Source organism: Caloenas nicobarica, chromosome 2 (assembly GCF_036013445.1).
Source record: "Caloenas nicobarica isolate bCalNic1 chromosome 2, bCalNic1.hap1, whole genome shotgun sequence".
Taxonomy (NCBI): Eukaryota; Metazoa; Chordata; class Aves; order Columbiformes; family Columbidae; genus Caloenas; species Caloenas nicobarica.
In genome coordinates, this window is record NC_088246.1 from 51,852,753 (window position 1) to 51,876,177 (window position 23,425).

The following is a 23,425-nucleotide window of genomic DNA, read 5'->3' on the forward strand; positions in this document are numbered from 1 at the left end:
AGATTTGGGGACAGTACAATACTGGCTGTCACAATAGATTTCTCAAAGTTGATTTATTTTGGGTGGTGCAAGTTGTGCTCAGAAAAACAACAAAATAATAGCAGAATCTAGAGTTGAGTGTGCTGAGCATTTAACTCAGCTAAACTAATGTATGTCAGACCTGGAGAACTTTTTTCATGCAATTATTCTATTTTTCCTTGGAGTCATGAGTAATAATTGAGTTGATTTGAGCAGTTGAACAAGCTGGCAAGAAAGCAGCTCACCCTGAAGTTTCCTGGTTTTGAAAAGCTGAATCTGTGAACTGTTGTAAACACAGAAAATGTAGCTGTGTGCTGTTTGTAACATGTTGGGTTTGCTTTTTATTGGGCTCGAAAGTAAGATTTGAAATGAGTCTTGTTTCAAGAAGCTGATAGAGTGAATAATCTAAAAAGAAAAAAACGCAGCAGGCTGCTGACCAAACTGATAGCATTAGCTGGCTGTCATTTTGTAATTGATGACAGGCTTATGAATGTGTTGATTGATGATTTATCACTATCTTAACTTCAAAATACATTTTGCAAGAAAGCTTTCCTGCATTTTTCCCATCACGAAGACAGTTAACTTGAATGAGGTTGCTTAAAGCTCTAACTATGTATCAAAAAAGAAAGTGGTTTCAGCCTTATTACAAGTGGTTTTAATTTTGTGCCAGAAACTTGGCATTATGTGATCAGGTTTCCGTTAAATACCTCAAAGGATAAAAATGAACATAATGTAAAATATGATTTTCTGGGTTGTTAAGTTTTGTGGGGGGTCAGGAACATACAGAAAGGTGTGATCAGCACCTGGCATTTTGACATTTGTTACATGACATGAGTGCTCACCACTGCTTATATATTTAAGCATGTCTGTGCACATTTGTTGATGTTTCTCACAGGTCCTTATGTCAGGCTCCAATGCTCTCTAAACAGCTTTAGATAGCCCATAGAAGGAGCTTTTAATGTTTAATATCAAATTTAATATATTAGGCATTACATGTGATTTGCATTTAGAAAAGTCATACAACAGTATGCTTGTCACAAGACAAGCATAATGTAACAGTGGCCATATACAGCAGAATTGCAATACACATGTGATTCCTGTTAGTAGTCCTGATCTGTTCCACTGTCACCAGGAAGTAATATATGGGTCCAATCCAGCCCAAGCCAGTTGTTCACTGCAAGTTTCATTTTGTGGGTTGCTCAGTTGTTACACTTTGTGCAGGCTGAGCCATGTGTCCACTTCCCCCTCGCTCAGGAAGACGTGACACTCCAGTATACTGGTGCTGCCATTAAAGATGGGCAGCACAAGGAAGAAGGTGTGTGGGTTTTGTCCATAGCCTACTCACCATGGACAGTGAGTGCTGTTAGGAACTTCTCTTTTCAAGCTGTGGGAAATGAGGACTCACATTTCAATTAAGATCTATCTCCTTTTATAATTAACCAAATTATTTTTCTTCAGGGGAAGTTATATTCTCTTAGCATATTGCTTAATAATGAGATCCAGACCATAAGTGGAGGTTTTATTTTAGCTAAAGTGATTCTTTTCATTCTTTGATCAATAGAAGAAAAATAGACTATTTGCTGTCATGTTAGTATTCCTCCATCAAGATTCCAATTTTGTCTTCTACTAAGTAAAACGGAAGGTAGCATGAATGTGGTTTAGATATACACCAGTCTATACAAATAGCTACTTGCTCAACACCTCTCAAAAACTTTATACAGGTCAGGCAGGTTAGCAAGCTGCAAAATGTTGCCATCTTCTGCAAAGTGTTTAGGAGGTAAAAGATGGGTCCTAAAAGCTTTGTAAAGTATATGTTCCACAGTCCATTTCCATGTTGTTGAACCAGAGTCAGAATCTTCGTTCTGGAATACAGAAAAAAATAAAAGGACAAACAATTAAACTGGAGTTCTCTTTTACTAGAGGAAAACACTCCTTAAGAAACCTTAGTAAGACTACAGCAATTGTCAAATTCCACTGGTATTAGGGAAGTTCATTATATACAGTCAAGTTAATTTTAAGCTCTGGAAAGTTAATCGCAGAATGGACTAGCTTAACTAAGCAATTAAATTGATACACGCAAGCAGACTATATTTTTAATTTATATGCATCCTTATTCTTTGGAAATTGATCATAGCTCAAGAGGTAAAAAAATGCAATCCCAAACTCAGATGCCAAGGACCATTGAGATATTAAATACACTGCAACACTCAAGAGGTTCTCTTAATACTTATAATACTTAATATTAAGTCCCAGTCTTTCAGAATCTTGCCACACTGCTACTTGATTCACTTCACTGAAAGTAGAGTTGGGATTAGAAGTCTGTAGTTGAAGTTTCCTGTGTGGTGTTAGTTCTTTGTTCATGACTAGTTTCATATTCTTGTACCTGAGAGTCTGTCAGAGTGGCTTCATCTATTATATATTGCTTTCTAATAGAGTAGAACATAGCTAATTCTTTACTTAGGCTTTCAAAACACTCCTTTTCTTCATCCCAGTTCACCTGTTAAAAGAAAGAGAGGTCACTTAATAGAATCTGGGTAGCAGTCAGAGACTTGATAGAAATTCTTAAAATGGAAAAGTCATAATAATGTCTTGCCCATTTTTGTGCTGGTGAGGTAAAGGTGTAGAACAACAAAAGGGTAGAAATGCAAGCTTTTGAATAAAAAAATATATTCTCATTTGAGCAGTAGTTAGGAATGCAGGGGCAAATCACAACTCATCAGTAAACACAGCAAAAGTATCTAGAGCACGTTACAGTACATTTAACCAACTCCAGCCCTTCCTTTGCAGCTTCTGATGAATTAATTTGATTCACTTCATTCTTTCCTAAACAGAAAAAGTCATTTGTGAATGAATGAATTAAGAGAATATACCTCTGTGGCCAAGCGAAGAATAAACATAGGCAGTCCTTCCAGCGGTGGAACATAGTTGTCTATCAGAAGTGGTAACCCAGTAAGGTTTCCTTCCTGCAAGGCAATGCTGCTGCTTCAGTAAAAGAAAAAAAAGAGTTTGTTCTTGCAATAAATGCACTAAAACCATTGCCTATTTTCAGACTGATTCGTACCAAACTTAGTGAACCTGTCTGAAGTTACAAGCTTTTAAAGCCTGACACCAGGCAGACTGTGCAGGAAGAGAGTTAGTGGTGGTGTTTAACTTCACAAGGCCTGGATTTGAGCCACTCAGCTCAGGGAGACCTGAATTCACCTTCCCCCTCTACCTCTAGCCACTGACTACACAGATCCCACTTCCTAGGAGAACATCTGAATGAAGTATCTTGGGTGATATGACCCTTGATGAAGCCGTTTAGTTCTGTATAGAATAACAGATTCATTAGGCCACACACAAAAAAGAGACACATTGAAAGCAACAGTGATGCTGTAGCCCTGCCTGGCTAGAGACCTAGTTAAGCTGCACACCTTGTTGGATAAGAGATCTGCCTTCTAGTTATAGAAGCAATGACTAAATTATTTTATTAAACTTATTTGTGTAGCCCCCTTTTAAAAGCAGCATTAAGTGCTGAGCATTTTTAATGAAAGGGGCAAGCCACCTAAATTTTCCTGGATGACAGTAAGTACTGCAAGCAAACCACTGCGGTTACTTGTTAGTAGAATGTAACATCGTTCATTTACTGTTGAAGTAATAGCAGCAGTCACCTCATCAATTTCAAGAGAAAAATAATCTTTCAACATTTCACTCTTCTTTTTCAGAAACTCCACAATGTACTCAGCAAGCCCTTCTTTTGGGCCATCTTCTTCTGTCCAGCCACTTTCAGGATTCTCTAAAGCAAGCATCGAAAGCTGATATAAAGGAGCTGGCTCCTAAAAACAGAAGAGGGAAAACTGTTGCTAAGGATCACCATGCTCTGCTGGAAATCTATAGCTTCTTCCTTCACATATATAAATTAACTATATACACTGTTTCTGGTCTGCAGAGCAAACAGTTCTGCTTATCATAAACAGTCAAAAAAGTATGAATTTATTTCTGATATGATTCTGTGCTGTCCACAATCCTGCAAAGTCATGCGATATTTACAGGATAAGCACTAGCATTCAACAGCTTATTTCTTACAGACTGTCTATTAAAATTCTTTGTCTCAATGTAATGAGCAACAGCAAAACTTCGTGAATATTTAGAAGTGACAGTAATAAAAAGCAGGCAGGATGACAACTTACAGTAGCAGCTACAAAATGACTAAGAGTTTTCTACATTCTGTTACTGTAAAAGAATCAAAACATCACTCTTCTAGTGGACAAAAACCACCCTGTAAGACTATACATTTATCTGAAAGGACATACTATAAATAAATAAATATTTTTATCTAGAATATAATGTAAAATTATACTTACAGACAACCTTAAGACTCCAAAGTTTGCAAAGTCATAAATAAGTATCTGGTAAAAGAGTTCTTGGCTAAAATGAAATACAAAAATAGTTAAATTGACAGGATCACATTATCTCCAAGTTACCTTGATTAAGAGTGGAAAGGGTCATCTTGGAAATATCAAATGTATATATCCATCCATATTAACAAAAATCTTACTTTACCTAAACAGTTTAAGATATACACATGCTATCTAGATATTTAAAACTGTTTCTTGCTTTCTGCCACCACCCACATTTGTGCAGAAACATTACATACTCAAGCATACAGCTGCTGTCAGTTTATTCCCAGATACCTTGTATTTCAACCTCTTTACTCCTTTGCTGCACTGCAAGAAATGCACAGGATCTTGGAAACTGATAAGACATGTCAATCTTAAGTGTACGCTCTTATTTGTTACAAAATTTACGCAGTTGGCCCAGTAAGAACGCACATGCAAAAATACAAACTTTGCATTAGGATCATGTCCTGCAGCTTCTCTTAATGCAAGTGGATATAACATTTTACGTAACTTTTCTGAAGCCTTTCCTTGCTCATTTTTGTACAGGGTGCTGTAGCCCAGTTGCTGTTGTGAACAATCATGATGCAAATAAAATGTTTTTCCCCTTCTCCCAGTCTGTGAGCATGCAATACAGTAGCTGGCATTTTAATTACACCGATTCCCTGCAAGTTCTCCCAAGCACGCCAGACTTGTTTCCACTGTTCTGAACTGATGGCTTAATCTTTGGCCTCAGGACTTTCCAGACAGGCAACAAGAAAATGATCTTGTTTTCCCTGTCATTTTCTGCCGCCTTCTAATTAGCTTGGTAATCAGTAGTTGTTTCCACTGCCAACAAGTCTAACAGCTTCTTTACCTGAGTTTTGTTGTATTGAGGAGATACAGTTTGGTCTGATATTGGGCCAGAGCCCACTGAGGACTGACACAGCCAACAAATGAGTGATCATGTAGCATCTCCTGAAGATCTGAAACGATTGAGGGGTGGGGAAGAAACAAAAGGATATAATTTTATATTTGCAACTGTGCCCTAATATATTTAGTTGAGCTGTTTATGTCTTTTTAGTGTTAAAGCCTCAGATTACTGTTCAATCACCACTACACCGCTGCTGCTTCTTATAGGCCCGTACTATCAATTATCCACATTTTGAAATAATCATTTGTGTGCATATACATGTGAAGACAAGACATGACCTCAAGCAGCTGCACAAGTTCTACCATGTATTTCGACACTTTTTTTTTTTTTTTGACATTTTATGGCTCAGAGACAACTGTTGGATTTTGGTATTCAAACAGTAACAGTCAGATATGGAATTACCAGCTCAGAATTGCCATCTCCTAATTAAAAACATTTTTCTGGAGCACAAGTGAAGTGTAAGTACAAGCTTTCTAAAGATCAAGAATTTATTAAAAAGCTATTTATTACAGATGTCTGTTAGTGTAGCCATTTTAGCTGTGGAGCTTCCCCAATTCTTACTACCAGAAAAAAATCAAAATAAATTTGTCAAAAACCCCAGAACATGAGATTCCAAACATTTAGACTAACTGGGTTATGTGACTCAATATGACCCTGAAGGCAACTGAAGGCGCTAAGAGGGAAACAACTCTAGGAATAATTGCAAACCCTTTACCTTTTTCCAAAATAACTCTTACCAGAAGAGAGAATAATATTTCACCAATCATTTCATAGAAGTGGGACAGATACAAATGAAAAAGAAAAGCAAAAGCAGTAAATAAAAAGTATGATTATCAAGCCTGTCCCAGTCTACTTCACAATCATACAGCTAAGGAAATTTTTTTTTATGATCATATTGTAGCTGCCACCTCTGTTTGAAAATGACAAAATAACTTAGCTTTTCAAGCTGTGATTTTACAGTGTTATGATGCAAGTTAAGGTTTGCAAGCTATTTAGAATGCATAAAATGTATATCAACTAACAAGGTTTCAAACAGTCCTGCAGTGTGGCTCAGTAAAGCAGCTCCCTGTTCAAAAGTTTGGCCCTTGATGTTTAACAAGTGGTTTTGGTAAAAGCCGACTTAGCAGCACAGTGAGCTGACTGGGCCACCTTTTAAATATCTTTTTCCTCAGCAGTTCAAACAAATCATGTTTAGTTGGTGGAATAACAATAATCTTGAGAAGCAAAAGCCTTGTTTACTTGCATGTGCCTGGTTACTAATTTCCTCCTGGAGAGTCAACACACTGGTCAAGTTGATAATTCTTCTTCTAGGGGTGCAGGCAGCTGTCATGTTCTTTCTTGTGTCATCTTTCTCCATTTCTACATCCACATCTTTCCGTGGTCTCTTTCTGCAATACCGAAACACAATAAATGATGTTCAATTCTCCTATCGCTTTGGCAAAACACACATGCAACAGATAAAATGCTCAATTCATGTGCTGTATGTTACCACACGAAATGCAAAAAATTTCCCAAAGCTTCCCAGAAAGAAAGACAGACTGTTTTCTTTTACTTCTGAGGCATGAAGTATCTTTTCCTAGCAAATTATAAGAGAATTTATGAGTGTCTAATACCAATCACATCAGACATCTGTCATTTAAGCACCAGGATAATTGGGCTCTAAAGGACACAAAATATCAATATTTCCAATTTTTTTTTTTTAATTATCATTTTTCTGTAATACTGGTGGGGTATTAGATTCCCTCAGAAGACTTTGGTTTCTTGTAACAGCTCCTGCAGGAGCTATAGAAAGATTACAGCGCTTTTATCTTTACTAGGGTAATGTCTGCAAAATTCAGTGATGTAGATTCTTTCTACCCCCTCACAAAAGGACGGCCTCCAAATTTAACAGACCACTATGATCTCCCTAAAGTTAACGTCATTATTTATACTGTTTCCTGCCTTTCAGTATGCATGGAAATCCCATTCCAGTTACAAAATTTATCACGAGTTATGTAATTTACAGTTCACAGATGAAGTTAAATTTCTCATTAAAATGCCATAGAATGTTATTCCAGGAAAATTTTTCGTTATGAAAAAGCAAAAGTGCGAAGTGATCAGAAAAATCTTCAGTTTCAAGGCCATGAAATAAATAGGTAGCCTTGCATGACCTCAGGACAGATGAGACTTACTGAGGAGGCACTGCTTCAGGAGACAAGTGTCCACTCTCACTCAGCCCGCCAGGCACCACTGTGTCCTGAACATCAGCCACTTCAACTACACCACTGACATCTTCCATTTCAGCATCCTGTGGCCTGTCCACACCCTCTGGAGGTCCCACATTAACCTCTGTCGTCCCTTCAGTGGGTCCTGTACGTAGGGGGTTGTTCACTGGCTGAAGAAAAGCGTCCAATTTCTGCTCTCGGGAATCGGTGCGGACCATCTGATGCGCATAAACTTTGTCGCTCGTTCCTTTGGCAACCGCAGAAGAGTTTGCTGCTGATTTTACAACCTCGCTGGAAGAACAGTCGGCCCCCGGAAGCAACGTCTTTGTTCAGATATGGGGAGGTAAAGAGAAAAGATTCAACAATAACAAAAAAAACCCACCACAAAGATCAGCTGCATTTCTCACAGCATCTTACTGCTCAGAAGCAAGTAACTGCCAAGCCCCACAAACACAGTGTCAGCTGCTTAAACAGGCTGCCAGTTTTGCACTCGCTATACATGTAGCACAGATGTCATCATCTTGGCAGTTAGGGAAATCATCAGTTAGTATGCCCTTGTCTCAGAGAAAATCTTTAACTTAAAAAAAGAGCACATGGAATTTTTTTTTATACAATTCTTATACTATGCTCTCTATAAAGAGAGATTAGGCAATCTTTTTCCTGATTTTTTTTTTTCATTTAGATCAAATCAAATGTGTTGTCAAATACACAGAACAATCAATTTCCTCAGTCACATTTCACATAAACGAAGGCAGAATAAAAACCAATTTACCACATGTGAAGGCTAATACACTTTGTCAAATAAAAGACCGAACATATGCTTGACAGAAAGGTACATAAAATACTTCTAAATCCAGCAAAACTTTTTCTCTAGTAAGTTCACTGCCACATTAACATTGGTATATTACGGCAATCTCTTCCCTGAAACAAAAGATCTCAAGCCAGCAGTACAACACTGATGACTGTCCATCACTGCATAAATTATACTACTGAACGGAGTAAACATATCCACAACAGTTAAAACAGTGCAGAACTGTGGTCACGTGAAACGTGTATTCTCACCTGAGTGAAGTACATCCTTGAAGAATTAGAGCCCAGCAACTTGCTCTCTACATGTCGTTGCACGTGCTCTAGAATACTGTCTTCATGAAGGAAATGGACCTCATGCTTTGTAGGGTGCACATTCACATCTACATTTTGGGGGGCTATTTCCAGGCTGGAAAACATTTTAAAAGAAGTTAACCTAAAATTTCCCATCGATGGCAGAGAATGCACAAATTGGTTCAGTACTGGGGCCGTTACTCCATGCAGAGAAGCCAAAATAGTCCTGAAACCTCCTAAAGTTACACCAAACAAATCTGACTGTAGTGTGTTAAAAAATAATTACTCTGAAGAACTCTTCCAAGCTCACCAAAATCTGCTTACAGACGTAAGCTTAAACCAAATTCCCCATTGTACGACTACAACACAGTTTTTAGAAATATCTTTTACTGGCAGTGTCTCATGAGTTAATGACTTCTGATGCCTTATTATAATCTCAAGCAGGAATTCAGTTAAATGCTACAATGCAAGAACTTTATTGTTAGAAAGCACTGGATATCACCAAGTTTCACTGGTGAACAGCGAGATTCAACTGCTTAGCAATTACAAAGCCAGGTTTTCCATTCTATGTCCTTTAAAATTTGGAGAACAGTTTGTGTTCAATTTCAGCTATTACTTGACCCTAAAAAATTATTTATTTCTGTAAGAAATATGCAATTCACTTTTTGTTGCATTAGCATACCAAGAACAGTAACTGTTAAAAATACAGATACAAATGTAAATCCTAGCAAGGTAAAACGTTAATGAGTTTGTAATAAATGATCTGACTGGTCCTAAATGCTCTGCTATATTCCTAGTGTAACACATTTTCCTAAGTGAAGAGCGTCCATAATATGAAAGGACTTAAACTGAAATTACAGACACTCACTGTTTCTGAAAATAAGCCCATCTTCTTAAGATTTCTTTAATGTGATTTAATTATCTCCTGTCTGGCAATTACATACCTCAGTGCAATGCTTAACACTACTATCACAAACACAAATGCCCTTCTAAACTTACTCACCCTAGCTATACCATATCCTACATGATAGTTTTAAAAGGCTACTTCTTCCCATTGCTTTACCTTAAGTATAGGAATGGATGCGTACTTTTTGGCAAATAAGCAGCATACACAGTTTCTATGGCTTTCCGCAAAGCAGCTGACTCTACCAATCGATCTGAAACACAGAACAAAATGCTGTTTTCGAAGACCCCCACTGAAATACACTGCACAGTGTCCAATTATTCCTTCAGAACAACTTCGGCACAGGGCAACCATTATAATCATTTTTCCCAAGACCTATTTATTCTTCATACAAAACCAGGAAAAGGCGATCTCTTCCTAGTGTGTTTTATATTTAGAAGTATTTCTTTTCCCACAAATACTGAAATAACCAGACTACCTTGTCATTATTTCATACTGTCACGGTTTGTTGCATCCTATGCCTGTGTTGCTACATAATGGAGAGACCACTCTGTATAAGTTGACAGGAGAGACAAGTATAACCTTGATACTCTGCAAGATTAACTTTCTTTAGGCCTAATCTTAGCTGCTTTCACTATTCAGAGTACAAAACCTGATGCACATTACAAATAGAAAAACACCTTAAGCTCTACAATTAACCATAATACTCATTCTTCAATGTTTTTAAGAACGCTCATGCATTTTATACTTCTTCAGAAAGTTTTGATCTTCTGATTCTTATGTAAGCAACATAGGACTGTACAACATACTGCTTATTTTTTTAAACTTACGGTTTATGAAGAGTAAAAATATACATTTCTTCACAGAGTAGTTTGCATTTGTGATGTAGCCTTTCATTTTAAAGGCCAGACTTGCATCTTCACAGCCCACTTCTATCAGTTCCCTATTTACAGAAACGCAGGCAAACTGAATTTTGATGCAAATTTCAAACGGTACTCACAAGTAGCAATATATTATTCTATATTCTATTTATATCCCAGTTCATGAAAACATCAGAATTATCAGAGAGTTCAAACATTCATTGCTGAGTCACAAAAATGATTTAACCTGAACTGCATTGTTTCTTCTAAGTAAACGTAAAATAGTAACACACTATGATTGGAGCCTGTAAAACTATCCACAGTATCTTTTTAATACATTCACATATCACAGTATCCATAATATTATAACCATCTATTGATAGTTCTAATATGCACTTGACTGTTTAAGCCATTGACAGTGATAGACAAGGACACCTCAAAGTTAGCAGCAGCCAGGGAAAAACATTTCTTTTCTTGAGCTACTTTGTCCACTTTTGCTAGGCTAATATTTATAAGTTTCATGATTCATTAGTCAAGGAAATCCACTTTGGTAGCAAGCCATTATGTCAGCTTGTAAAGTTAATATAGAAGAGGCTTATGGGCTACTTATTTCCAATTCAAGCCAAATATATACTGAGTCCCATTTTTATTTGTGTTCATTTTTTAAGTTGAAGTAACAAGCTAGATCAAACACCACCTTTCAAAACATATGATCAAAACATGTAAGTTGAAGTGGACAATTTATTCAGAACTGTAAAAATAAAAAACTGTATCAAACAAATATTAGCAGTAGACAAAAAAAATGCATAACAAATAAATACAAACAACATTGCAAACCTTATCACCAAAGAGCCTCTCTGGTTTGCTGTGTTTCATAAAGGTGTTTCCTTGTATTAAAAGTTACATTCCATACATGAGAAGTGTGACTTCAGTAAGTGAATCAACACCCAAGTATTCATGGGACAAATCCATTCCAGAACTCCATTCGATTAATTATCTACACCTGAATGTCTTATAAAGAGAGATTTTTTCCTAAACTGGCAGATACATTTTTAAAAGATGATTGGTTTCATTTGTTTTCAACTTTTCTGCCTGGTTTACTCAGCCTCAGCTAATTTAGCTTTTGTCAAAATATTGAACGATAAGATTTCAGAAAAATGAATTTGAGGAGACTTCAAAATATATCCGATAGCAGACTGTGTAAGAAGTGGTCATATTTTCATGGCCTAGGAACTTGTAGAGAACAAAAGTACAGCTTGCTCTTTCAAAATGAAAGTTACAAACAGGTGGTTCCCTTTTAGTGCATTAAACGAACAGCTTTGCAACTTCCCTCTTTGATATACTAAAAAAAAAGTGTCACACATTCTGCAAGGCAAGGGAGAGCTCTGGAGTCTGTAACAGCAACACTCCCTGTTCTCTGTATTTCATGTTGAAGGAAGCAGGAAAAGTTAGCGCAGCCCATGTTCTTTAAAAGAAAAAAAGATTTACTAGAAAACTTGATGTCAAAAGGAAAGTTAACATCAACATACCTGCTAACAGCATTGCCAAAGATGGACCTGATGTTGTCCACTGTTGAGGCGTTTGACAACGTTCTAATATCTGACATGGTATCACCTTGCTAAAGAGAGCAGAAATTAGTATGATCAATTCACAGTTCTGGCTGAAGTTTTAAAAATACATTAAACTTAACAAATACATTTCTAACACAAAGGCATGAGACTCAACATCATTATAATGTGTTTTAGTATTATTTACTTATTTGTGTTCAGAAAAACAATAGATGGTAAATGGCACAGGATTAAAAGATTTGCTAGATCACATCAGACCCATTCAGCTAGTGACTCCATCTGTGAAAGTGAGGAACATAAGCAGTTCGGTAAATAATTATCAAGAATGCCAAAGAATGAAGGTGCTCTATCCCGTCCTCTTTCACACAGTTATAAACAACCAGACTCTCAAAAGCAGCTGAAACAGCTCATAAAGCTGAAACGAAATAACACATCGACCACACAGAAAACCCAAAACTCCCAAACAACATGCTTTTGTCTTGTTTACTTTTAACTAATGCGTTTTCTATCCAAACTGCATCGACATACTTGTCAACATTTCAGTACAAGGGAAGGCTCTGTACACTTTTCCCATTGCAAAAGATGCAGTGCAAATTTTCTGGCATTTTCATATATCCACATTATATACATGTGTGTGTATATATACACATGCACAAATATATAGAGACACACAGTGAAGTTATGAAAAGCTTATTTGCATACCTTTTTAACTGAAAAGCCAATGCCCGAGTTATGGATGGCATACCTAAAAAAAATACATAACCGTAAGACTGCAGTATGTGAAAGAAAAGGTTACTTTCTCTGAATGCTGAAAAGCAGCTAGTAATAGGGGCAAACAATTTCCTTTCCTGTGACACAGTAAGGTGATTTGAGCCAAATTGAGCTTTTGCAGATTAAACAGCTATAGACATAAATGTTTTCTATTTATAAGTGACCTGTAACAATATGAAATTCAAGGATCAGCTTAGCTTATTTCTCAAAAAAAAAACCTGCCTGATCAGCTTCTATAGACCGGGTAAGTTCAGTTTCATTGCACAGGTTTAAGTTGAAGCACAGCAAAACCTCCTCGGTTTAACAGCATCAAGTCTCAACTACCCTGTTTCTCTGAAAATAAGACAGGGTCTTATATTAATTTTTGCTCCAAAAGATGCTTACTTTTTTACACATATAGCTGCCTGGACACTAAATTTACTTTTTTTATGAACTGTGACTAGGGCTTATTTTTGGACTAGGGCTTTTATTTTGAGCATCTTCAAAAATCCTGAAAAATCATGCTAGGGCTTATTTTTGGGGTAGGTCTTATTTTCAGAGAAACAGGTACTATAGAGAAGTATCTGAAAAATTGCTGTCTTGACCTTCAACTTCCCCTACCCAGATGGTTCCGCTGTCTGAGACCCCAGGGCCAAGTTCCAATACCCTACAGCTGCCTAACCCTGGCTCAAACTTCTAGGGAAGTTGCTAAGTTGTGAGAAAGACCATACAGTAGAACCTTGTAAGATGAGAAACATAAAAATGCAGACAGAGGTTAGAGTGTTGTCACCAGGACACTTAGTAACTCAATAATTCAAGAGGAAAAAAAATAAATAAAAATTAAAATCATAATGGAAAAAAACCCCAATGAGTTGGAAGCCGGTAACTCAGCAAGACCTGAGATCAGCCTGTTCCATGGAGGAGCAGGATCTGACCCTTCAGCTCCTGGCTGCGGTCTGCCTGGCCAGTAACCACTCCGAAGTAGCTCATTCAGGGAGCAAACTAACGCTTCACATACAGTCTTGCTGCTCTCTGCTGGCTTTTGTGTTTACTGAAAGCATAAAGCAGCTATTTTGGTTAAATTGTGTAGATCCTGCTTGCAAAGCCTCCACACGTGGCGAAAGATCTAACAAAGCAACACAGGAAGGGAACATCTGGTAACTGAAGTGATACTAGGGGTTTTTTTCAGGACGTGAAACAGCCATTCAGCTTTTTCATATTCAGCCAAATCTCAATACTCTTGCAGAGTTTTTACTTGGATTCTGTGCAGTCCAAGTTCATTGAGAGTTCACTCAGTCAAGTCTATCACCATTTGTTTGCTGGAATCCAGTCATAGACTGAATGTAGACTGTTTCTCCACTGGATTTTCTGTATCCAACCAGACTCTTATATTACACCATATACTAACAAATAGTTAAAAAAACCTCAAAAACAACAACAAAAAAATGACATCACACAGAGATATGCCAGTCAGTCTAAAAAAATCCCAGTACTCTTGATGGCAGCAAAAAAAAACCCAAACAAACAAAAAAAGAAATGGAGCCTCCTATTTCAGTTTACCTGCTAACAACTTCTACTATTTTTGTATATTCTTCATTTGGATTTTTTAAAGCTTTCCTCCTTGTATTTACATTGTAAAAAAGATCTTCAACCTACAGAGAAAAAGATCACAATTAAAAGTAATTTAAAAAATCTTCTCACTACGTAATCCATCTAAATCCATCCTCTTAACAGATAATACCAAATTTTCTGAAAACATTTTAGTTTAGGAAAGATCAACATTCCATTTATTCCTTACCTGCTTAGCTTCCCCTAACAAAATGCAACTCCAGAGAAATGTATGTTTTCAAATATTTTGGTACATCTGATTTTTAACAATAACAATAACCTACAACTCACATTTCAGTGAAAGTTATATGCTTTCCATTGCAGATGACAATGGATTCCCTGATTACACTGTGTTTCAATGAAATGCCAACAAATGTTAAAACAGTTGCTGCAGTCAAGGCCATTAATGTCATTAAACCAGCAGCTTAAATTGTTCATTTTCTCTATTTATTTAAACAATATGCAAATTATTTTTCTGCTATAGTAAGAAAGGAAGAAATTTAAAGTCCAGCTTCTTTTTGAAGATACATTATCCTAAATACTGACGTGTGAAGCTTGCTGGGTGTATACTCCTGCTGCAAGACAAACACACAGCTGCAGACTTTCAGGCCAGGCTTCCCCTTTCACCCTACACTCTGCAACACGCACCCTCCTTCCCATTCTGTGCTCTTTATTTGTCACAACCCCGATTCCAACCCACATTCAAATCTTGGTATATGAAAGATACGACTGAAAGACAGCAGGTCTGCAGTCTATGCCAGCACTCATTGTCCCACTGGCTTGTAAACATAAACCACCCTGCTACTATTCTGAGCTTCTTGCAGCCCTAAATGTCCATTTAGGCCTTCAGCAGTCCAGAGAGATTATGAAATATTTCTGATAGCGTATGACTATGCTGTCCTCAGAAGAGAAAATGAGGATCTTCTGGTATTTACCTGTCTTTGGGGAAGACGACATAGCAAAAAACCAAACAAAACAAAACACGCCACACAACAATATAATTTTGAAAACATTCTACAAGGTGATACTGTCATGCACCTTACAATGCAACACGTACCAGTAAGTGGTGCAAGCATAACGACCAGGGAGCAGAAGAGGGACAAGAGAGAACACGCACAAAAACCTACTGTGATCTGAGTTCCTTGGTTTCCAGCACAGGGTTTCGGAGGGCCTTTAATTTTTCCATCACTGTATGCAGCTCTAAGCAGAAAATAATAAGTTGTCAGACATCTAGATTGGGGAGTTGGGGACAGAGGACAACAGCCAAAGGGAGAAGACAAAAGAAACCCCATCATCGTCACTCTCGTCTCAGCAAAGAACTTGGGATACAGACAGTTGGCTGCAACTCCCTCATTTCTGCTAGAGGAAAACTGTCTTCATTAACTGTAGAACCAGTGGGAGAGCAGGAATAACACCAGAAAAAAAAAGTGGCAGAAAATGAGACATGTTTTGAAATTCCATTACCAAGACTTTTCTAGTAAAGGCAGAATTATTGTATTTTATTTTTCTTTAGTAACTAGACCTGGACTAACAATAATTCTCCCACTAGACTTTACACTTCAATTATACTAATAAGAAATTATTGAATTTAAATATAAGATCCATTTCCTTTTCACTTGTAACAGCATTTTAAGCAGAAAATATTTCTGTCCCACATAGGTCTTTCAGCAAGTTACACAGATGCATAATTTCACAGGCCATACTTTTTTTGCCCTCTCACATACCCTCATACTTAATGCAAGAAAGACCATAGCTACACAATCTTTTGAAAAAAACAAGATGAAAAGCTCATTTTTTTCCTCGTTTTTCTTAAAAGTAATTGAGAAGTTAATGGGTAGGTTTGGTTATATTTAGAGTAAGTTTGCAGAAGAATATTCAGAACCACCTGAATAGGATTAGGCACCACACAAAACCAAATAAAGCTGTAGGTTCCTGTGTTCAGAGACTTATGAAATTTGCAAGACATGCTGACTGTGTATATACATAATTTTATCCTGAAATGGAGGAAAAAAAAAAAAAAGGCAAATGCTTACGCTACACTGGCTGCTGAAGTAGACCCACATACACGTACTCTTAAATATATTGTTTAGCTAAAGCTTACCTTTACAACGTGGAATTAAAAAAAAAAAAAAAAAAAAAAAAAAAAAATCACTCAAACTATGTTCCCTCAAATTCTGGGTCTTTTTTGTAGCTACCCTAGAAACACGTAATTCCTTACTCCACCCTCCTCCTTAATAAAAGCATGGAAAAGATAATGAAATGCATCTATTCATTACCACATGTGGCAAAAGTCACTTGGATGATAGGTAGCATACCTGTATGCACATTTTGCATCAGCTGTTTTAGTTGTAACCGTAACATGGGCAACATGACTGATGCTGGCCAATGCCTAGAGAAAGAGAGAGCATCTGTGTAAACTTTGCTCTGGAGACCATCAAGGAGTGTCCACACTTTAAATAGCATCGCTAAATTTTGATACACCACTCGCAAGTTAATTAATAAAAACCCTTACAAGAAAATTGCAGGCCAGGAAAGCTTTAACGTATTTTAGTACCTATAACACTGACTTTCAGCCAGGACCTTCTTTTGGCTTTTCTAACAGTTCATTATCTCTAACAATGCAAGCCACTAACCGTGTAACATAAGTAAAAGAAATCTGCAAAGTGATTACAGTTGTGCCCTTTTCTTTCTTTCATGTTAAGAAATACAGCTGGAAGGTTTTAGCTATTACTTTCTCACACTGCTCAAGTACTTCTCCTGACTGTAGGTAGTATCACAAAGTCAGGTTACAATGGTTTTCCCAGAAAACTCAATGGACGTGCCTACACAGCCTGCTGAAACCAGCCTCAGGATCAGACTCCACTGGCTGTGGAGCTATTACACTGAAAGTGTGTGAGGAGAGGACTCAGTCCACTCTCTGGTGCATGTGAGGATGTATATATCTGACCACAGGCAACATACTTAAATATCTTCTTGTCCATCTGGAAGAGAAAGCAGAACTCATCCTGGACTGTTCTTCCAGACAAGTTTAGATATAACCTATGAGAATCTGGAGAACTGGTATATCTGAGGGGTCAGAGATACCAGATTTGACTAATAGCAAAAGCAAAGAAGGACAAACGTGCATTTCAAACATTTGAGTATTGTATTCAGACAAATGTCTGTCAAAGGTTCACCTTCCACTCAAATCTTTCATTGTCTCTACCTGTAGGTTCATGAAGCAATGTTTGAGAAGACAGGCCTTGTTTTACTTTAAAAAAAATATATATAGAATCATAGAATCATTTCAGTTGGAAGAGACCCTAAGGATCGAGTCCAACCATAACCTTACTCTGGCACTAAACCATGTCTCTAAAAACCTCATCTAAATGCCTTTTAAACACCTCCAGGGATGGTGACTCCATCACTGCCCTGGGCAGGCTGTTCCAATGCTTCACAACCCTTTCTGGGAAGAAGTTTTTCCTAATATTCAATCTAAACCTCCCCTGGTGCAACTTGAGGCCATTTCCTCTCATCCTGTCACTTGCTACTTGGGAGAAGAAACCACCACTCTCCATGCTACAACCTCCTTTCAGGCAGTTGTAGACAGCGATAAGGTCTCCTCTCAGCCTCCTTTTCTCCAGGCTACACAGTCCCAGTTCCCAAAACCAACATACAGGTCTTCCTAGGCATTCATCTGATCTTGAAAGATATAGAAATGTATTTTGAACTATATTCACCCAGCAGACTCTCTCAGAAAACAGAACCTTCTGTAAAGAGTATTGGGAAAGGGATAGTATGTAAACCCCACTACAACAGGGTAACTAACAATGAATACTTTTAAAACCTCGATGAAGAGCTTACCTCGCCCCTAAAACCATATGTGGAAATGCTAGCTAAGTCTTCAAATTTTTGCAGTTTGCTCGTAGTAAATCTCTCACATACAATGTCCAGATCTTCTTTCTATGTGAAAGGGATGGGTAACAGTCACTTTTCACAGAAACATTTATAAATTGAAATAATTTTTTAAAAGTAGCATTAAACATCAGCATAGAGCTGTTGACTGTTTACTCACTCTGATACCACAGCCATTATCTTGGACCTGGATGAACTTCAGACCACCTTCTTTAACTACTACCTGGATACTCGTAGATTTTGCATCCAAACTGCAAAAACCAAGAAAACTTTCAAGAGAACAGCAATTCTAGAGAATAACAGACTACATTACTTTGATTCAAAATTTTTCTCACACAAGTGATAATTTCTTTCTACTCTACTTGTCACTCATATTGGAATTCATTCTGTTTCAAATAAACATTTACTGTCTCCTCACTTTTTCTTTTAACTACAGTGATATATTATTCTAAATCACCATCCACAACAATTATGAAGAACTTTCACAAACTTAAAAAATAAGAGGGTGCCTAGCTCAACAAAGAGACTGTCTTCTCATTACCAAAATCTGTTGCAGATTCTGCTGCTTACTTGCACACGGCTGATACAGCTCACGACACTTACTAGTGAAAAGACAGAAATTTTAATCCCAGATTTATCTTCAAAACAAATAATTGAATTACTGCCACTGAAAGCAAAAGATTCATAAATTCATCAAACAACGACAACAAAAACCAAACACAAATTTAGACAGGCTTTTTGAACAGAGTTCCACACAGCATCATAGAACAGTTTGGGATGGAAGGGACCTTCAAAGGTCATCTAGTCCAACCCCCCTGCAATGAGCAGGGACATCATCAACTAGATCAGGTTGCTCAGAGCCCCGTCCAGCCTGGCCTTGAATGTCTCCAGGGATGGGGCATCTACTACCTCTCTGGGAAACCTGGGCCAGTGTTTCACCACCCTCATTGTAAAACATTTCTTCCTCATGTCTAGCCCGAATCTCCCCTCTTTTAGTTTAAAGCCATTACCCCTTGTCCTGTCGTAACAGTCCCTGCTAAAGAGTCTGTCCCCATCTTTCTTGTGGGCCCCTTTTAAGTACGGAAAGGCCGCAATAAGGTCTCCCCGGAGCCTTCTCTTCTCCAGGCTGCGCTCTCCCCACCGCAGGCCCCACACACGGTGGCCGCCTCTCGTTACCGGCACCACCGCCTCGCCGCACGCCGGCGGTCTGGCAGCGCCCCAGGGCTCCAGCCCGGCCCGCTGCCCGCGGCCAGGACCGCGCTGCCCCGAGCCAGGCCGGGCTGCGGCCCAGCGCCCGCCGCAGCCGCCTCTCCCCCGTCCCGCCGGGGCAGAACCCTCGTTACCAGTTTTCGATCATCTCCTTGATGGCGTTCGCCGGCCTCTGGATGACCTCGCCGGCCGCGATGCGGTTCACCACGGTTTCATCCAGCCGCCGGATCACGCCGGCCATGGGTGCCGTGACAGGAGCCGGGCGGGAAGGGCGAGGGAAGCAAAGGGCGCCCGAGGCGGGGAGACCTGCTGCTCGGGCAGCGCCAGCGAACGGGGCTCTGAGGGGAGACGAGCGGGGCTGGGGCTGCCGCTCGGGGCGGGAGCGGGGGGGGAATTACTCAGGGTGCCCCTGTGGGCCTGCAGAGACCGCACGGCGGGTACGGGGAGCGGAGAGCGCTGATGAGGGCAGCGAGGGGCCGAGGCGGGAGTAAGAAAAGGCCGCGCGGACCCGCTCCGGCCGCTCGCGCCAAACCGCCTCCCACAGCCTCCTCCCCCGCCTCGAGCGGGCGGCTCTCCGATTGGGCGACTCAAGTGCCCATCACACGATGGCTTGCCTTGCCTTTCCGCGGTAAAAATAACACACGGAGCGGGAAGCGGGGAGCAGCGCGCCGCCTGGCGGCAGGAGGTTGCGCTGCGCGCGGGGTTGCCGCACGCGTGACGCCGTGCGTCTCGGACGTAGGCTTGGCGCTACGTCATGGCCCCACGTCATGGCGCCACGTCATGGCGGCGTGCCTTGGAGAAGGGCGGCTGAGGCTGCGGCCCGCGTGTCTCTCCGTGCCCGTGGCCACGGGAGGTGCAGTGGCGCGTGTCAGCCGCTGCGGCGAGCGCTGTGGCGCGTGTTCGCGGTGGCAGTGCCGGCTGTGCTGTGTGTCTGCGACAGCAGTGCGTGCCGCGCTGTGTGGCCGACCGCAGTACATGTTCCACTAAATGTCTCCCATAGAATCGTAGAACAGTTAGGGTTGGAGGGGACCTTCAAAGGCCATCCAGTCCAACCCCCCTGCAATGAGCATGGACATCGTCAACCAGATCAGGTTGCTCAGAGCCCCGTCCAGCCTGGCCTGGAATGTCTCCAGGGATGGGGCATCCACCACCTCTCTGGGAAACCTGTTTGAGTGTTTTACGAACCACATTGTAAAAAAACTCTTCGTTATATCTAGTTATGTGTAAATCTCCCCTCCTTTAGTTTAAAGCCATTACCCTTTGTCCTATTGCAACAGGTTCTGCTAAAAAAATCTGTCCCCATCTTTCGTATAGGCCTCGCTTAAGTACCGAACGGCCACAATAAGGTCTTCCTGGAGCCTTCTCTTCTCCAGGCTGAACAGCCCCAACTCTCTCAGCCTGTCCTCACAGCAGAGCTGTTCCAGCCCTCTCATCATTTCTGTGGCCTCCTCTGGCCCCTCTCCAACAGGTCCATGTCTTTCCTGTGCTGAGGGCTCCAGAGCTGGATGCAATATGCTTTCCAAGATGTGTCTGATGACTGCATGCATAGCGATATGTGCCTATACAATCACAGTACACATTGTCAGGAATTGCTCAAAAATGATAAGCAGATAATTATTTGTGGCATTGGTAAAACTTGGCAGCGAGCCCTGAGCTTTTGTGACTCCTGGGCTTTGGAGACACTTGTCTCACGGAGCTCTGGCTCTCTTCGCCAGTGCATACAGCCCCGCGTGTGGTGCTGGGTCTGGTGGTTGGAGCATGGCTGGGGTACAAGGGATGGGAGGCCTCTTCCCTCTGTTGCAGCTGGGGAAGGGACCATGGCTGTGATTAAATGAAACCTGTAGTCTCTTGCAGTGATCCTGGCCAGGAGATCATCGCAGGTAGAGGCTTTAGTGGACCGTATATGAGTTAAACTTCTGCACACCCAGCATGGCCTTTGGGCCTGTGTTGCACTGCACAAATCCCTTGGCTGTAGGACAACCTCTGCTCCCTGTAATCGACCAGCCTGCAGGCAGCTCCCCCTCCACACCAGCAATCACACCATCTGCGTGGCCTCGCCCTTATCTAGAAATGCAGCAAGAAGTTCTCATGTGAACATCCTTCCTGTTTGACAGTAGAAATGATGAATGGAGTTGTTTTCGTGCAAGAAAATCCTACAATAGCTTGAATGACCAAAATGAGGTAACCATTTATATGGATGGGGTCTGCACGGTGCGCTGCACATGTGCTGGAGGCCCATTCAATGCTGCACAACTTGAGCTTCCCAGCATCAAAAGACACGTAATATTATCTATACTATTGTCTCTTTGCTTATAGTGCTATCTCCAATAAGAGATGGCAATGGGATCATGACAGACCAGCACCTCCTGGAGCAAATCAGCTTGTCGTGGCATTTCCCCAGGTACAGAAAATGCCGCTTCTCTCAGGCAAGCTGCAAATGGAGCTTTGGAGAAGCAAAAACTTCTCCAGGAAGGCAGATTCATTGCAGTGCCTTGTCAGGGTGGTATAGTGAGTGCATCACTGTGTAAAACACCACAGTATATTCATGTCATTTAGGAGTTGCCTGTAGCTGCAATGCCAAGAAATGAAAATCACTCCAGTTGAAGATGCTCTACTATTAGCACCTTTTCATCTCATGTAATGTAACTTAATTGACACCTCATCCTCTTCATAAACACCTGTCTTCATGTTTGGGACCATACATTAATTGCAAAGTGTTGACAGCAATCAATAAAGCAGTTTTGACTTTGCAGAAGAAAGCACATACAAACAAAAAAGAGAACAAAAAAGAACATCCTGAGAAGTAAACTGTCACAGCATCACTTTAAACAACAGGCTTATGGGCTCATGGCTGTGCCCTGGCATGAAGAAGATACAGGCACTGCAAGGAATGTGTGAAGCATGAAGCAGAACCATTTTTCAGTGAGTGTTAAGGATGAAGTGGATTGCTGGTACCTTGCTATAAGGAGCTTTGCTTTGAGAGGACATTTTTGTTGTCGGCACTGTCTAGGATGGTTGCTATAAAATTTCAATCTGTCTAATTCCTGTCCATATGGACAGGTGCCTGTGTTGTGCCCAGGCATGAAAGACCTCCACAAAAGCCACTTTTACGGCTGACTTCAGGCTCCCCACTTGTTGTCCTTGGCAAAACTACCTGGGCGGATGGCAGCAGTCCTGCCGTGCCACCTCCCTGGCCGTGGCTTCCCAAGCCTTCTGGTTACAGTGACAAATACCTGGGCCACGGTGCACTTTTGTTTGACTCTCAGGTAAAGGTTTGAGACCTTGGTACAAGCCCCCCTTGTAGCATGAGCAAGGCAAGTGACAAAGGATAAATAAGCACAAAGAGAGGACAAGTGACCGTGCAGGAACCTTGGCTGTGCACCCACCTGGGGAGCATCAGGAGCACGGGGAGCACTGAGCATCAGAGCAGATGAATTTGGGTCTGCTCCAGAATCTGAACCTCGGGGAGGAATCTGTTTTGGGTCGCCTGGGACAGTCCGCCACAAGCCTTGGCCAGAGCAGCTGGTAACAGGAGTAGGAAAGCAGAAAGCATCTGCTGGATCTTGGTGCACAATCTGGGACAGACCATATTTACTCAAATTCTTCCTTGTCTGTGTGGTTGCTGACAACTATTTGCACTGCCACCAACAAGCCAGCAGGAAAATTTCCACCTTTCATTATTTATACCTGTGTTTTAGTTTGTATCATACAGATGCAGTTCATCTTACTGGATGTTGCTTGCATGAAGATTAAAAATCTTACGTGGCCTGTGCCAAACTCCCAACTTCCATGTTGAATCTGATGTAGATAAGTCTATTTCTGTTTGGCTGCAAGTAGCCATCAAAAGAGTTTTTCATATTTGCATCTCAACTGGTCCAGCTGGAGGTCAGCTCTGCCTCTTCAATATCCTACAAACTTTGCTCTGATGCATTCAAATTTAAACTATTGTTTTGTGTGACAATCCATTAAAGAAGAGAAACATCAGGCACAATTAATCGCTAAAAATAGTTTACCAGAGAA

General features: G+C 40.3%; 1 protein-coding gene across 3 annotated transcripts; it reads right to left on the reverse strand.

Moving 5' to 3' along the window:
* Positions 1 to 984: 984 nt before the first annotated feature.
* MLH1 (mutL homolog 1) lies at positions 985 to 19,940 on the reverse strand. 3 transcript variants are annotated; one of them, XM_065627760.1, is made up of 19 exons: positions 19,540 to 19,940; positions 18,357 to 18,447; positions 18,146 to 18,244; positions 16,618 to 16,691; positions 15,430 to 15,502; positions 14,255 to 14,346; positions 12,647 to 12,689; positions 11,906 to 11,994; positions 10,347 to 10,459; positions 9,676 to 9,769; positions 8,574 to 8,727; positions 7,479 to 7,834; positions 6,547 to 6,695; positions 5,251 to 5,359; positions 4,362 to 4,425; positions 3,669 to 3,833; positions 2,889 to 2,981; positions 2,402 to 2,515; positions 985 to 1,880 (listed from the first exon to the last, which is right to left on the reverse strand). In XM_065627760.1, exons 1-19 carry the CDS (start codon positions 19,644 to 19,646, stop codon positions 1,713 to 1,715), a joined length of 2,247 nt encoding a protein of 748 aa, XP_065483832.1. In that variant the 5' UTR covers positions 19,647 to 19,940; the 3' UTR covers positions 985 to 1,712. The 3 variants fall into 3 exon arrangements, with proteins under 3 accessions (XP_065483832.1, XP_065483834.1, XP_065483833.1); XM_065627762.1 differs by lacking the exon at positions 985 to 1,880 and having other exon boundaries at positions 2,423 to 2,515; positions 2,889 to 2,997; XM_065627761.1 differs by lacking the exon at positions 985 to 1,880 and having other exon boundaries at positions 2,423 to 2,515; positions 2,889 to 3,000.
* Between the last annotated feature and the right edge of the window lie 3,485 nt (positions 19,941 to 23,425).

Excerpts from the sequence above, each read along its gene's own strand:
- MLH1 (XM_065627760.1), bottom strand. The coding sequence starts at position 19,646 with ATGGCCGGCGTGATCCGGCGGCTGGATGAAACCGTGGTGAACCGCATC. Across the intron at positions 4,426-5,250 it reads CTCAATACAACAAAACTCAG|CCAAGAACTCTTTTACCAGA; the intron begins GTAAAGAAGCTG and ends ATTTCATTTTAG. Across the intron at positions 1,881-2,401 it reads CCACTCTGACAGACTCTCAG|AACGAAGATTCTGACTCTGG; the intron begins GTACAAGAATAT and ends TCTGTATTCCAG.